Source organism: Hyperoodon ampullatus (genome assembly GCF_949752795.1).
Source record: "Hyperoodon ampullatus genome assembly, chromosome: 14".
In the NCBI taxonomy this organism is placed as follows: Eukaryota; Metazoa; Chordata; class Mammalia; order Artiodactyla; family Ziphiidae; genus Hyperoodon; species Hyperoodon ampullatus.
Window position 1 is genome coordinate 54,030,220 of NC_136927.1, and position 15,461 is coordinate 54,045,680.

Genomic DNA, 15,461 nt, shown 5'->3' on the forward strand with positions numbered 1-15,461 from the left:
TTCAATAAAGATTGTGCCAAGTCCTCTCCTCACTAGCCCTGTTCATTACTGTCCTGATCTCTGCTTGTCACTGTTCCCCCACCGCTTAGACCCCAAAGGGTAAAATGAGCTCTGGGACATCTGCTGCTCACTAACCAGCACATCCCATTTACTTCCCCACGAGTAGGAGTTCAGTTTCCCAAACCTGAGGTGATCTGTCAGCTGGAGCAGTGGGAAGAGCCGTGGATCCTGGATCTACCAAGAGCTGGGACTAGGAAGGCTTCCAGTAGTGCTTGCCCAGGTGGGTGAGGAGAAGCCCCGGGCCTGTGGGGGTCACGCAGAGGGAGGGACCCCCATTCTCCAGGCCCTTCCTGTGCCGATACCGAGCCGGGTGTCTGGCGTCTCTCCTGCTCTTTATCCCTTCTGCCCCCTGCAGGTGGTGGGTGTGATCATCAGCCCCATTCCCAGGTGAAGAAACTAAGGGACTGTGATGTCTGTCACACGGCTAGTAGGTTGATAGTTGGGATTTGACATCACGTCTGCAAAGCCCATCCTCTTTCTACTGCAGTTAAAGTGCTTCTCTGAAGCAGCCGGTCTGGTGTTTTCTGACAGCTCTTGTGCCATCCTAGATGCTCCTTTTTTCTACCCTCATCACTTACCCTTTCTCTATACTTGCTCTTGTTCCCTTGCTCTCATTTTGTTTTCCAAATTCTCTCGGTGTTTACTGATGTTCCTTTTTCCTACGTACTGTGTCCTGATCGCTGCTTCTACCCTTTTTCACATGCCTCCCTCCATGGTGTCACAGCCTCGGCACCGTTGACATTTCAGGCTGTTTAATTCTTTGCGGTGAGGGCTGTCCTGGGCCTCGTAGGATGTTTAGCAGCATCCTTAGCCTCCACCCACTAGGTTCCAGCAACACCATCCCTGGTTGAAAAACCACTGCTCTAGTCCATTGGTTTTGTACTTATTTCTCTTTGTTTCCTTTTCTAATCTATCTTATACACTTTCTCCATTTTTAAGAAGTTGTTTCTCCCAGAATTATTAAAAACATGCTTATCTAGAAAGTACAAGATGCTACCTCTCTCCTAGTTATGTGACACTGCTGGGTACTGAGAGTAAGTTGTTATCCCACTAATGGTGATGGATTTATTCAATTCTCACATTCTCTGACATACACTCTTGTGCACATTTCAGCTGGTTAGCTGATGTCAAGAGCTCTTTCTGATATGAAAGCTGTGGGTCCTATGGAAGGAAATCAGAATACTGGCCTCTGTAGTATGATGATTTAACTAGGTGAGCACTTCTTAGCCTCGTTTGAGTCTCTCGTATCACAACCTTCCTGACTTACTTCCTTTTTTTTCCTTCTATGGCGGTTAGGTCATTTGTATACTTTCTTTTTTTTTGGCTAGGTCCTGAAGCCAGATTCAAGATGAAAGAGCTAACTCCAAAGCAGAACATTTCTGAAGATTTAGAGTCATGTAAGATGTCACTGGTAAAGCAGAAAATGGCCAGGAAACCCTTAGAAAAGTTACTTGAATGTAACGAATTTGTGGACATTTACCGACTTTCACTCCCTACTATTGGTGATGAATGCTGTAAGGACTTCCTTCAAAACCTTAACCTTATTCAAGATCGGAAAGCTCAGGCAAGGACAAAGCAGGGCAAATATGATGAGTATGGAAAACCCTTCCATCAGAGATCACTGCTTTTGAGGCATAAGCGAATTCTTACAAATGCAAAATCTTACGAATGCAGCGAATGTGGAAGAGCCTTCCAGCGTCAGGCAAATTTTGTTCGACATCAAAGAATTCACAGTTCAGAGGATCCCTTTGAGTGCGACATATGTGGGCAGGCCTTCAAACAGAAGTCTGCTCTGACTGTCCACAAACAGTGTCACTCACAAAAAAAGCCATATAAATGTCATGACTGTGGAAAGTGTTTCCGTCAGATGGCGTATCTTGTTGAACATAGGAGGATCCATACCAAAGAAAAACCCTATAAATGTAGCGAATGTGAAAGAACATTTAGTCAGAATTCAACCCTTATTCGACATCAGTTAATCCACAGTGGAGAGAAACCCCATAAATGCATTGAATGTGGAAAAGCCTTTGGCCGGCATTCAACCCTTATGATCCATCGACAAATTCACAATAAACAGAACACTCATAAATGCAGTGAATGTGATGAATCCTTTGGTCGGAATGTAGATCTCATTCAGCATCAAAGAATCCATACCAAGGAGGAATTCTTTGAATGTAGCGAATGTGGGAAAACTTTTAGTTTTAAGGCAAATCTTCATCGACATGAGGTCATTCATACTGGAGAGAGACCCTACAGATGTGACAAATGTGGAAAATCTTTCAGTTGGCGCACAAGCTTTATTAAGCATCAGGGTACTCACAGAGAGCAGATACCTACGTGATAGTAATCAGAAAAGCTACCATTTAAAGACCAGAACTTAACCACTCTTGTAAGTAGGTGTAACTCAATTGTTTTATGAAAATTAATAAACAGGAACTGAAATGGTTTTTCTGTGGGGACCCTCTCTTTGTAGCTAACCTTCTTGCTACAGTCAAGAATTACTTAATAGGGGCTTCCCTGGTGGCGCAGTGGTTAAGAATCCGCCTGCCAATGCAGGGGACACGGTTTCAATCCCTGGTCCGGGAAAATCCCACATACCGCGGAGCAACTAAGCCTGGGCACCACAACTACTGAGCCTGCGCTCTAGAGCCCACGAGCCAAAAACTACTGAAGCCTGCCGCCTAGAGCCCGTGCTCCACAACAAGAGAAGTCACCACAATGAGAAGCCCACGCACCACAACGAAGAGGAGCCCCCCTCACCGCAACTAGAGAAAGCCCGTGCCCAGTAACGAAGACCCAACACAGTCAAAAATAAAATAAAATAAATAAAAGAATTACTTAATAGAGGACTTCCCCGGCGGTCCAGTGGTTAGGACTCTGCACTTCCAACACAGGGGGCATGGGTTCGGTCCCTGGTCAGGGAACTAAGATCCCACATGTTGTGCAGCACAGCCAAAAAACAAAACAATTGAACTGGATTTAAATTTTTTTAAAAAAGTTACTTAATAGAAATGTCATAGGCTGTCGTGTCCAGTCTCCCTGGGTCCCCTTTACCTTCATTTCCCCGAGTTAAGTCAAGGCAGATGGAAGGCACAGAAGTTTTACTCTGTGGTCCCCCAGGCTGGAGACCGTTTTCTGGATCGTGAATGATCTAAGAATGCCTTTCTTGGTTTCATACTGAAAAATCACCTGAGATTGTATAGACGTTTTAAAAATAAAGTAAGGGCTACCCACTAGTACTACTGAGATATTAAGAATTACCGAAATTTACCCAGAAACTAAAATTAGTGTGCTACTAGGTTCTACTGAGAGTTTGAAGTCAATGTTCAGAGCAGATGCTGTTAGTGCCCTGCCCCCCCACCCCGGCTTTGCCCCTGCTGTGTGCTTCATCTGACTTGCACTATCTGTGTCTCTTGGGCTGCGGGCTTTTTCGAAAACCACGAAAGACCACTGCTCTGGGGGCAGCCCTCAACCACGCTTGATGGGATTTTGGCGAATACCAGATCTCCCTCTCCCCTAGGGTGGAACAGCTGTGAAGCATGTGTTTCACACTGTTTTCAGAGCCTTTCCATGGGATGATGCACATTCACTCTCCGTGGTAGCTGCTTTATTAGCTGTCTGCCCTTCTCTGTGTCCCTTCTAACTCCCCTACCAGTATTTCAACACCTCTTCTCCCCACGAGTAAATTGCTGCTGTTAGACCTTCTCATGTTAATCAAATCCCTTGATTTTATTATTTTCTTGTCCTTACCAGTTCCATGATTTCTTACCCAGCACATAAAAACAAAGTTCTATTGGGAATGAGAAGAAAGCAAGTGGCACCGCATAAAATAAAGGAAACTTCAGCTTTGCAGGAGGAAAATAATAAGTGTTAGATTATATACTGGGTTCGGTATCAGTTCTTTGGTACCAAGCAGCAGGAATTGGCAGGAAGGAAAGGCTGCCAAACTGTATTTCCCCGAACAAAATTAAGAAGTCGAGGCCTCTGACAAGAGGAAATAAACCAATGAGAGAATTCTTGCTCACAACCACCTTTGGAGTTGAGGACCTGTGAAAGCAGATCCAGGCTTGAGTACACAGTCTGGCTCAGACTACTGAATCTGTTTTGTGTAGATGGTGTACATGCTTCCAGCTTTCCAGAAAGAGAGAGGGCATAGCTAAGGATCCAGAGGTAACATGGAAATGCCTACCTTCAGCCACATCTGTCCCAAGGAGGAGAAAAGAGCTGCACTCTTCAATATGGCAGCCACTAGCCATATGAACCTATTTAAATTAAAATTTTAAAAAGTTAAAAAACTTCCTCAAATCAAAAGCCACATTTCAAGATCAGCACAATTATAGAACATTCCCATCATCCCAGGCTTACTGGACAGCACTGCTGGAGAAACCCTATGGACTTCTTATGGAGGAACAAGGGAGCTTGTATTTGGTGCCACTTCCTTCTCGACAACTAAATTAAATGGCCTTCCTTTCCCTTTATAAATGGACCCTATAAAATGTTTTATTTGCTGAAAATATTTTTTTCAGTAGAATTCCTGGGACACAAAGGGGACGGGTGGGGCTGGTCTGGAAGCCTTGCTGAACTAATTTGCCTTGGGAGAAAGGGGTCCCCAGCTCAAGAGTGCCGGCGTGCAGGGCAGGTTTCCTGCCTTCCGCAGAGGCTAGATGGTCACCAGGCCAGGAGCACAGATCAGCGATGTCATCGTCAGTGTATGGTCATGTTTGTCACTATTTAGCTGTAGGGCAGGAGCTCCAAACTAGCCCTCCAGGGAAGGTAATGGAGAAGAAACGCTCAAGTTTTGGCTTTTCTATTTAGCTAATGGGCTGGACCCACTGTCCTCCATGCCTGGCCACACAGGAGAACCATTAGCTCATACTGCAAAGGTCAGAAGAGTCTAGAATACTCCACTGGACTAGAAAAGGTGCACCTTTTTTTGACAAGACCAGTGAAGCTTTTTACACCATATTTAAATCAAGGTGAAAAATAATACAAATGTTATTTCCTTCTTTAGCTAATAATGCTAAACTATAAATTAAAAAACCGACTTAAAATTCAAATGACTAAAAATAAGATATAAAAATTGTTCAGTGCTTTCATTTTCTCCTCTTTACACACTTGGATTACAGTTCACTATAATGTCACATAACATGGTCATATGACTAGTATGCAGCTCACCTTTGACAATACCTGTGTGGGTCTAGATCTTGTTCAAGTTCACACTTTTATCAAGGTGGCTTCTCTTTCTGACAACATTTCTTAGCTGGTAGAAATGAGGAGGGGAAGCATAAAGGAAAATACTACATGAAATTCTACATTTTAGAATAAAATAGTAATAGATGACTTCCTGTCAAAATATACATTTTCAGGTAAGTTCTTAGATTTTTTTCAAGTAAATTTATGGTCAATTATTTGTGTCATTGTCATAAATGGATATTTCCCCCACTTCCATTTCCAAGTACATATTGCCAATATAAATGACTCAGTAATGATACTGTTATTCTGAAATAATTTCCAAATTGCAAAAATAATACAGAGAATCCTTTACACCATCTACCCAGATTTACCAAATTTAACATTTTTCCAAGTCTCTCTCGGGAACTAATTTACAGCAGTTTGAATAAACTGGATCTATTTATATACAGAAACATAAATCAATCTTAAAATGGCAAATCAAGTTCCAACATGACAGAATACAATATGTCTGCATAAAATTTTAAATCCTGCAACACTACATATATTGTTTATGGATACAAGATCTTGTGGTATAAAATGGGGAAAAGAAGGACACAATTTCAGTATAGTTATTCCTTCTGATGAGGGAAAGGAATGGGAGTCTTTACAGTACACATTATTTTATTTCTTAAAATGATATGAGGGATTTCCCTGGTGGTGCAGTGGATAAGACTCCGCACTCCCAATGCAGGGGGTACGGGTTCGATACCTGGTCAGGGAACTAGATCCCACATGCATGCCGCAACTAAGAGTTCACATGCCACAACTAAGGAGCCCTGTGCTTCAACTAAGGAGCTAGCAAGCCGCAACTAAGAAGCCCGTGAGCCACAACTAAGGAGCCTGCCTGCCACAACTAAGACCCAGTGCAACCAAATAAATAAATATATATATATATATATTTTAAAAAGGTATGAAGCAAATATGTTAAGAATTGATTAATCTGGTGCATATGTGAATGTTCTTTAAAATCAATCTCTGTTGTCTATACTTGTCTGTGTGTTAGCAGTATTTTACAGTAAACGTCCATATTTATTGTGAAATAATATCATAATTCAAAAGTATCAGGATACATGACAGTAAATGATAATAAAAAGAACACCCATGCATCCTCATACTAGGTAAGAAATAGATCATTTTCAGAATCACAAAAGCCTCTTATATTCTGTCCAATCTCCTCTCCCTCCCTCTTGTCCAAAGGTTAACAAATATTCTGAGTTTTATGTTAATCATCCCCTTGTATTATGTAGACGTACCACCTATCTATGTCTGGATGATGTATTACTTAGTTCTGCTTTTTCAGAACTTTACATACATGGAGTCATACTCTTTCACTGCACATGTGTTTTGAGAATCATGCATCTTTCTGTGTAGATGTGGTTCAACCACATTCACTGACAATAAGTATCCCACTGCAGGAATACAGCACAATTTATGAATCTATTCTTTTATTGATGGGTTTTCAGGATGTTTCCAGTTTGGGACTTTTATAAAACAGCATGTCAACATGCCTCTTGGTTCCCTGTGAGAAGACCTCGAAATAAGATATATACATGTTCAACTTTAAGAAGTATGGCCAGGGACTTCCCTGGCGTTCCAGTGGTTAAGACTCCATGCTTCCAATGCAGGGGGCACAGGTTCGATCCTTGGTTGGGGAACTAAGATCCCACATGCCATGTGGCATAGCCAAAAAAAAAAGTATGGCAAACTGTTTTCCCTAATAAATGTAACAACTTACACACTCAACAGCAGATGAGAGTTTCCACTATTCTATATCTTTATCAGTACTTGGTACTGACAGATTTTGAAAGATTTGATAATCTTTTGTGAAATCGTATCCAATTGTGGTTTAATGTGCATTTCTCTTATTACTAATGTAGCTGAGCATCTTTTCATCTTCCTGGGCTGTGCTTCCCATTTTGTTTGTCTTTTCCTAATATAGTGTAGTTGAATTTATCAGTCTTCTACAGTTAGTAATTTTTGAGTCTTGTTGCAGATTGCTACCAGTTTATCAAAAATTTGTTTTTCTCCTTCCTGGACACACAGCTAGACTACACTTTGCAGCTTGTATTGTTAAATACATCTAGGTGACCGAGTTCTAACCAATGGACTATAGTGAAGATGATGTGTGCCACTTCTTGGCTTGGCCCAATAAAGCCCTCTCACACGTCCGTGTTCTCTTCTCCCAGTTGACTAGGTTAGAAAATCCCCAAGGAGGTCTCGGAAGCCACGTCTGAAGATGCCAGGGCTGCCATCAGATTGACTGCTCAGACGAGAGCCTTCCTGTCAGTCATGTATATCTGCCTTACACTGTTAGAGGAGTAAAAAGTAAACTTCTAGGGGCTTCCCTGGTGGTCCAGCGGTAAAGAATCCGTCTTCCAACGCAGGGGACGCAGGTTCGAGCCCTGACTGGGGAACTAAGATCCCACGTGCCACGGGGCAACTAAGCCCATGCCACAGCGAAAGGGCACGCATGTCGCAAACTACAGAGCCCATGCGCCCTGGAGACCTTGCGCCACAGCTAGAGAGAAGCCCGCACTACAACGAAAGATCCCACACGCCTCAACAAAGACCCCCCATGCCGCAACTAAGACCCGATGCAGCCCCCAAAATAAAATAGATAAATAAAATAAACAAATATTTTAAAAATTCATTAAAAAAAGAAAACTGCTATTGTGTTTGAGCAGCTAGACCTTTGTAGGTCTATTTGTTAGAGCTGTTGTCATTAAACTGACTTAATACATGTTTAAGATATTCTTCATTAAATCTGAGATTAGAACAATACTTCCTGCATTTTCTTTTCCAAAAGAACTGAAGAATTTCAACAAAGAACTGGATGGATTATTGGGCTGTAACCAAAAGCTAAGCGATATAATCTGGCAAGTTGGGCTCGGACAATTAAAAATCATTAAAATGGGGGGCCCAATTATGATAAGCCCTTTGCTCACCAAAAAGAATCCAGCGTGGGTTCTGAAGGGGACAGGATGCCAAGACATGTTCTAGTCCAATCATTCAAAGTGGCAATGCAATATCTGCTCACCAAGATGAATAGACACGGAGGCCCCCAAGCCATGCTGTGATCATCCAATGATCCTACATCCACTGTGACACCCGCTGGGGCAATACCGGTTACCGCGGACTGTTCAGAATCCTGCCAGAAGGTAAGCCTGTGCGAAGCAAGGGCTCACCCGCTCCACCTCGGCTGACTCCACCGCACCTGCCTGGTAGACAGCCCCACCCGGAACCCTCTCTAGGAACCACAGATGCTTGTTACACTGCTGGGGTTACTGGGAGCGCACAGACCCTGCCCCTGCAGTTCCCACCCCAGAGGCCCCAGGATCTTCCCTTTTACCTCTGTGCCATTGTCCTGGAGACTTTAAAGTTCCAAGCAGGAACTAGGACCTTCCAGAATAGAGCTCAGAAATTTTATAAACAAAGATGAGCTAAGACAATAGATTTAAATGACTTTATAACTCCTCTCCCAGTTCCCATCAGGTCTTCTATCACTTTGTTAACAAAAACCTAGATTTACCATTTTGCAAGGCGCTGTGTTAGGTGCTATGGGAAAATATAGTGACAAGATAGTTCCCAACTGTTCTGGACTGAATTGTGTGCCCCTCGCAAAATCCATTCACTGGAAGCCCTAACCCCCAGTGTGACTGTATTTGGAGACAGAGCACTTAAGGAGGTGATTAAGGTTAAATAAGGTCATAAGGGTGGGGTCCTCAAGGATAGGAATGGTGTCCTTATAAGAAGAGGAAAGACACCAGGAGAGCACAGGCACAGAGGAAAGGCCACAGTGAGAAGTCAGCCGTAGGCAAGCCCAGGAGAGGGCTCAGAGAAACCGACCCTGTGGACACCTCAGAAAACGCTAGTGTCTTGATTTTGTCCCCAATTCCTTTCCTAATCGATCTCATCATTTAGGTTAAGTCAAAGCACAAAGCTGGGCTGGGAGTGGGTGAGGGAAATGTGGGAGAGGAGCATCTCCCCATATCCTGCCGGGGGTAGTAACTACGCATCTCTTGTCCCCTACGCTACCCGCAGCCGGATACTCCGGGTCGCGGGGCTGGTGCGGGAACCAAGAACCTGCAGACGATACAACAACCTGTAGCACAAATAGAACGAGTTCCGGAAAGCTTACCGGAATCTCGTCACGGTTCCGGAACTCCAACCCTATTGGTGTTCTCTAGGAATCCAGGAGGTCTCGCTGTCTCGGTGGTTCCTCTATAAATCTAGGGAATTTAACCTCCTCCTCAGTTGAGGAAAAAGACCAAGATTTAGCGGCACGTCCTCACTAATGGGAAAGAAGTAAGGAATTGATGGGGAGTCTAGCCTCCTGGGTGGAAGGTGCAAGTCACAAGTTTTGAGAACTAGCACATTGGTGTCTCTAATTGTTCCTTCTGCAGGGAAAGGACTCCAAGCTGATGACATTGACCTGGTCGCACTCAGATGGCTCTGATACTTTTGTGAAAACAACAACAAAAAAATTGATAGAATCAATCACAGGCTTCCTCCCAGCCCCAATACCGTAGCAAACATTTCTGTAGAATTTAACCAACGTGCTCCGGGCACGCATTTACTGATGTGATTGGAATGCAGATTCTACTGTCCTGTTCCTTTTCTGCCTTTAGTCCTTTACAATATTTTAATGTTAAAAAACGATAACGAAACAGCGTCTTGAGCAAACAGATTTTGCTCTAACTTGCCGCAAACTTGAGGAAACAAAATACATGACCCTAACGTTTTGTTTCCCTTTCCTTTCAGAGGTTTAGAAGGTAAGGTGATGATGGATGTGATGACTGAAAGGCAGAAAAGAACTTCACAGTCGAATGTTCAAATCATAAAACTCTTTTTTCTGCAACCAGGAGGTGTAAGACCCCGGATCAGCATAGTTTTCAGCTCACTAAGAAGTTTCTGGCAATCAGAGCTGTTTTTAAATGGAAGAGGCTGCCCTGGGAAGCAACGAGCTCCCCATCAGTGGAAGGATTTCATGCAGAAACTGGATAGTCAGATGCCAGGAAATGTTTTCTCCAGCTCAACAAAGTAATTATGCACTTGGTGCCTGCACATACCTACAATTGAATGGCGATTCCTCCATTGGGTGGGAGGAATGATTTAACCCTTTACAATTCTAAGATTCTGTTACTGTATGATTTTATCATATCTTGGATCAAAACTGTCACACAAACTGACAAGAACAGCGTTTCATCACTCTGTAATGTTTGATGTTTAATTATCTAAGACATAGTAAAGTTTGGTGCTTAAGAGCTTAGCTTTTGGAGACAAAGTGACCTTGGTTCAAATGCTTGTTCTGCCACTTATTGGCTGTGTGACCTCGGGCAAGTGAATTAACTATTCTGAACCTCAAGTTTTTCCCAACTGTAAAATGAGGGCGCTAAAAAGTGAAACCACCTCATAATGTGAGGATTAAGTGAGGTTATCCACAAAAAGCACTAAGCATGATGTTTAGAACACAGTAAATGCTCGACAGACATTAACACCAGGCTTCACTGAAGTTGTCATTCTCATTCAAGTCCTATATCACCTTTAAGTCTTAATCACCTTTAACTCTGTAATTCTGTTTGCAGGCAACAAGAGTCCCCTTGAGGGCTACCAACGAGGCCCTCTGACATTCACAGGTTGCATTAAGTTGGTGGATATTTGTCCTGAGTGTGTTATTTTCTCTCTTCAAACAATCAGTGGCTTTCAGCAAGAGCCATTCGATTCCATAATCCTTACATTATTTTCATTTTGTTCCCCAAACCTTACCCAAGTCAGTGCATCCCCTTCTACCTGAATTCCATCCCAGTTCACCAAAGTGAATGTCTCCCAATTGAATGGCCGCCACATGCCTGAAACTACCAGTGCCCACCATCAGTGACACGGTCCTCGTTGCCTCATGGTGAGTGGCCAGCTCCATAGTCCATTCTTACAGGACCACTCATGGTGCCACACAACAGATCACGTTCCCTAAAGCAGAGCCTGAGACAAGGATTCAGAGCCATGTAATTTGTTGAGGGCATGGAGGGGATGAGGGGATGGTACAGGAGCATGGATGTAGCCTAATAAAGTCTAGCCTCAGCCTGATCCACAGTGGGTGGATCTGAAGCATAAACTGCACCAATTTCCCACCTTGAGGCACATGAATCAGCCCTTTGTACCCCCATATCAATCCGTCATTGGCTGGGGGTGGGGAGGACAGCTAACTCCTGGATGGGGCAGCTCTGATCACCTGAGGGCAATTCCCTCAGAGTCTCCAGAGAACAGGGTGAGCTGTGAGCACTTGGCAGACAAAATTCAGAGCAGCTGGGGGATGGGTATGGCAGCCTAGTAAAGGGGATCTGGACCAGGCACCAGTGTACAGCACACAAAATCAACAGGTATTTATTGGGTGTTTATTTGTAAGCCAGGCAGTCAGCAGAAGCAGGACTTCGGTGGCGCCAAGAAGCGCCTCTCCCTCTCTCTGGCAAACAGGCTCAAGTTTACCCTCTTTTCCATGTCATCATCCTTCCCCCACAACCCCTACCCGGACCTTCCCACAGGCAGGGCTCACCAGACCAGGACCTCCCTGTATCTACTAACGTTTACTTTCAAATCCAGCTGCAACTCAAGTTGAAACTCCTTCTCTATGCCATTATCCTATGGGGGAGATCTATCTCCCGGGCAACTGGGAGTTGGTACATCTACTGCTTGGACAATTCTTGATTCAACTCGGTCCAATTCCTTCTATGGATACAGCTGCCCTCATTCCTGCGGGTAATAGAATAACCAGTCCACAGTCTGGCCAGTCTTCTCTTCTCTATTCCCCTGAGGTCCCGCTCCCCTCTCCCCAGGCTGTGACTGACCAACACAGTTTCTCCTGAATTTACAAACTTAACTTCTCTTTCTACTAGCTAACCATGATGCCAGGAGAATCAAGACAAAACAAAAAGGTAGACTGTGTTTCATGGAGAAGTTGTAGGTTGAATAAGGCAGCGAAAACACATACCATCCAGCCTCTGAACCTCAATTTTGCCAAAATATAAATACCTTAAGTCAATTTCTTTTGAAAAGGTTTAATACTCAAGATGAGAACATCGCCTGGAGCATTCCAGTGGCTGGCATCACCACATCTAGAAAAGGTTCATTGCTGAGGTACCAAAACCAAGATCATGCTGAAGGGTTCTTTCTTTCACTGTGCTCTTCCCTGAATAGATAAGCTGTCAAACAAGGCAGAAACTACAAATGAAGCTTATTCCTACTGCATTTGTGAGGCTTTTCCCACTGTCAATGTTCTGAGAGTCGCATGAAGAATGACTGCCATCTGAAGGCTTCCCTTCGTCCACTGTATCCTTAGGTTCTCTCCTGTCTAGACTCTCAAGCTTGAAGATGCAAACGAACACATTTCTCAGTGGAAAAGCAGCTATCTATCTGCTGTGGATGCTCCAGTGTCCTAAGTTCTAACTGAAGGATCTTAACAGATCCATAGGTTTGATGGTTAAGTTGGAGGAGATGCTTGAAGTTGTTATTACATTCATTATAGGAGTAGGGTTTGTCTTCAGGAAGGCTTCTCTAAAATCGTGTAAGAGCTGTTCTACAATAGAAACCTTTAGACACTTAAGGTATTTATGGGATCTGTCCTCTCATGACTTCTCAGATGTTTAAAGAGGCTACAACTCCAACTGAAACTCATTCCGCATTCTTTACATTGAAAGGGTTTCTCACCAGTATGGATCCTCTGATGTTGGTTAAGATGTGCCTTCAGAGCAAAGCCTCTGCCACATTCGTTACATTGATGGGCTTTCAGGTTGGAATAGCTTTTTGAATGTTGTTTTGTGTGGGAACACTGGCCAACGCTTTCTCTACACATATCCCATTTATAGGTTTTCTCTGCGGTATGAGTTCTGTAATGCTGAATGAGCTCTGAACTGTAATGAAAGGCTTTGCCACACACATCACACTTATAAGGCTGCTCTTGCAACTCAACCTTCTTATCCTCAATCACCGTTAAGTTCCAGCTGTATGCTTCCCCACGGATGCTATTTTGTTCATTCTTCTGGCCCATGTGGAGCACCTGGTGTTCAATGAGGCTAACATACTGAAAAAAGATTTCTCCACATTCATGACACTGATGGGATTTCTCTCTTGAGTGGAGCCTGAGATGCCCAGCAAGGTGTGAACGTCTCCCAAAGCCTTTCCCGCACTCATTACACTTAAAAGGCCTCTCCCCACTGTGCACACTCTGGTGCTGAACAAGGTGGGACCTCACTCTAAATGCTTTCCCACACAATGGACAGGTGTAGGGCTTCTCCCCAGTGTGGACCCGCTGATGTTGAGTTAGGTGCACACGCTGATTGTAGCTTTTCCCACACTCGTCACACCTAAATGGTTTCTCCCCAGTGTGTATTCGCTGATGCTGGATAAGATGTGCACTCTGTATAAAGCTTTTCCCACATTCGTTACATTTATGCGGTCTCTCTCCGGTGGAGGACTTTTTGTGGACATACGTGACTTCGCTGAAATTCATCCTCTTTGAAGAGGGTTGTCCTAGTATCTCTTTCATGGGAATTCCCTGCTTTCTATCCAATTTGCCCTGGTGTTCATGGCCTTCTCCAAAATCTTGAACCTGAGAAACATTTCTTGGGATTATTTCTGTTGGTTCCAGGTCTGCTTCTGAAAATTCTGAAATTTTCTTCTTAACATTCAATTTTGTACTCTTACTTCTTTTATCATTGCCTGAAAAGATAAAGAGGAAACACAAATGTTATCAGTTCTTTTACAGAAGAAAAATAAACTATCAGGCAAAAGAGGATAATCAAATGAAACTACGCTGTAATAGGAGTAACAAAGGCGGGGTGATGGGTGCATGGACGTGCTTGATGCTAACAGAAATGAAAAGAACCTTTGGGTGTCTGTCCAGTGAAAAGAACAAAGTGAAGAGAAAGCTTACTTGGGAGGGTGGTGAGAACGACTGAGGTTAGGGAATCATAGGGGAAAGCCAGACACTTTTATTACATAGGAAAGAGAGAAGGGAATTCTGAAATGGGAGAGGAGGTAGGAAATGTGGAAGGGATCATTACCTCAACATGAGTCAGGGAGGCAGAATGAGACAGAACAAAGATACACAAAATGGGGAGTTCCCTGGCAGTCCAGTGGTTAGGACTCCGTGCCTTCACTGCCGTGGGCCCAGGTTCAATCCCCTGTTCGGGGAACTAATATCCTGCAAGCTTCGTGGCAGCAGCCAAAAAACAATTTTTTAATAAAAAATAAATTTTAAAAATGAAGATACACAAGTGAACAGTGAGAACTGATGAAAACTACAAGAAAGGAGTATGAAGAGGATACAGAGTTGGAAGAATACCCGACTAGGAGCCAGGAAAAAAGAGAAATGAGCCAGTAGAAAATATTGTCAATACGAAGGGTGACACATCAACCTCTGCTCTATGCCCTTAGCCAACACCCCAGCTTCCTTTTCCCTCCCAGGGCACCCGACACTTCTTTGGGAATGCTCATCACCTTGAATGCTCCTCCCATCAGACCGTCAGCTCCATGAGGGCACGAACAGTGTCTGTTCTGCTTACTGCTGAATCCCAAGCACCTAGCACTGGAGGCGCTCAATAAATACAGCTGGATGAGCACACAAAGTATCCCTCCTTCGATCAAAAAAATGGGGGAAGTATTAACTAGGAAACTAGGCCGAAGAACAATTACAGGGAAGATATAAAAGATACTATTTTAAAGCAGTTGCTTCCCAGGTTTGGAGTGCTATTGGATGGATTTCCGCCAAGAGGCGGAAGGAGAATGGGATCAAACTGGCTGAGGAGAGGGCTGAGCTTGACCCAGACCATAAAGACACCATGAGCTTCATAAGCTTCTATTCCATGTTGGAATAGGTGACAGCAGCTGTTAATGTGAATGACAAGTAGCTGGGCTTGGGGACACCAAAGGCATAATTTAAAAATAAACACTTTGGCCAGTCTTCGAGTTTTCTGAAGAATATTAATAAAAGCCTTTAAGTTCACAGCACAGTTTACAGTGATCTCATCCTTACAGAAGTCATGTGAGCAGATAAAAAGGTAAGTACAAGCAGGAAAATTACTCAGCCTGATTCATAACTAAATTACTGAAAATGAATACAGCAAAGAATTCTCTTCTGCTTACACAATTTGCTAAAAAAAAAGTTTGATAGCCCT

The 15,461-nt window shown here is 43.5% G+C and overlaps 1 protein-coding gene across 1 annotated transcript in view; it reads right to left on the reverse strand.

The window, feature by feature from the left end:
- Nucleotides 1-250: 250 nt before the first annotated feature.
- ZKSCAN5 (zinc finger with KRAB and SCAN domains 5) overlaps nucleotides 251-15,461 on the reverse strand; it is a gene marked incomplete at both ends in the record, with an annotated part of 30,253 nt that continues 15,042 nt past the window's right edge. The window contains 2 exons of the mRNA XM_079719066.1: nucleotides 251-409; nucleotides 9,328-9,394. Coding sequence (XP_079575192.1) covers nucleotides 251-409; nucleotides 9,328-9,394 — 226 coding nt within the window. The remainder of the gene's footprint in view (nucleotides 410-9,327; nucleotides 9,395-15,461) is intronic.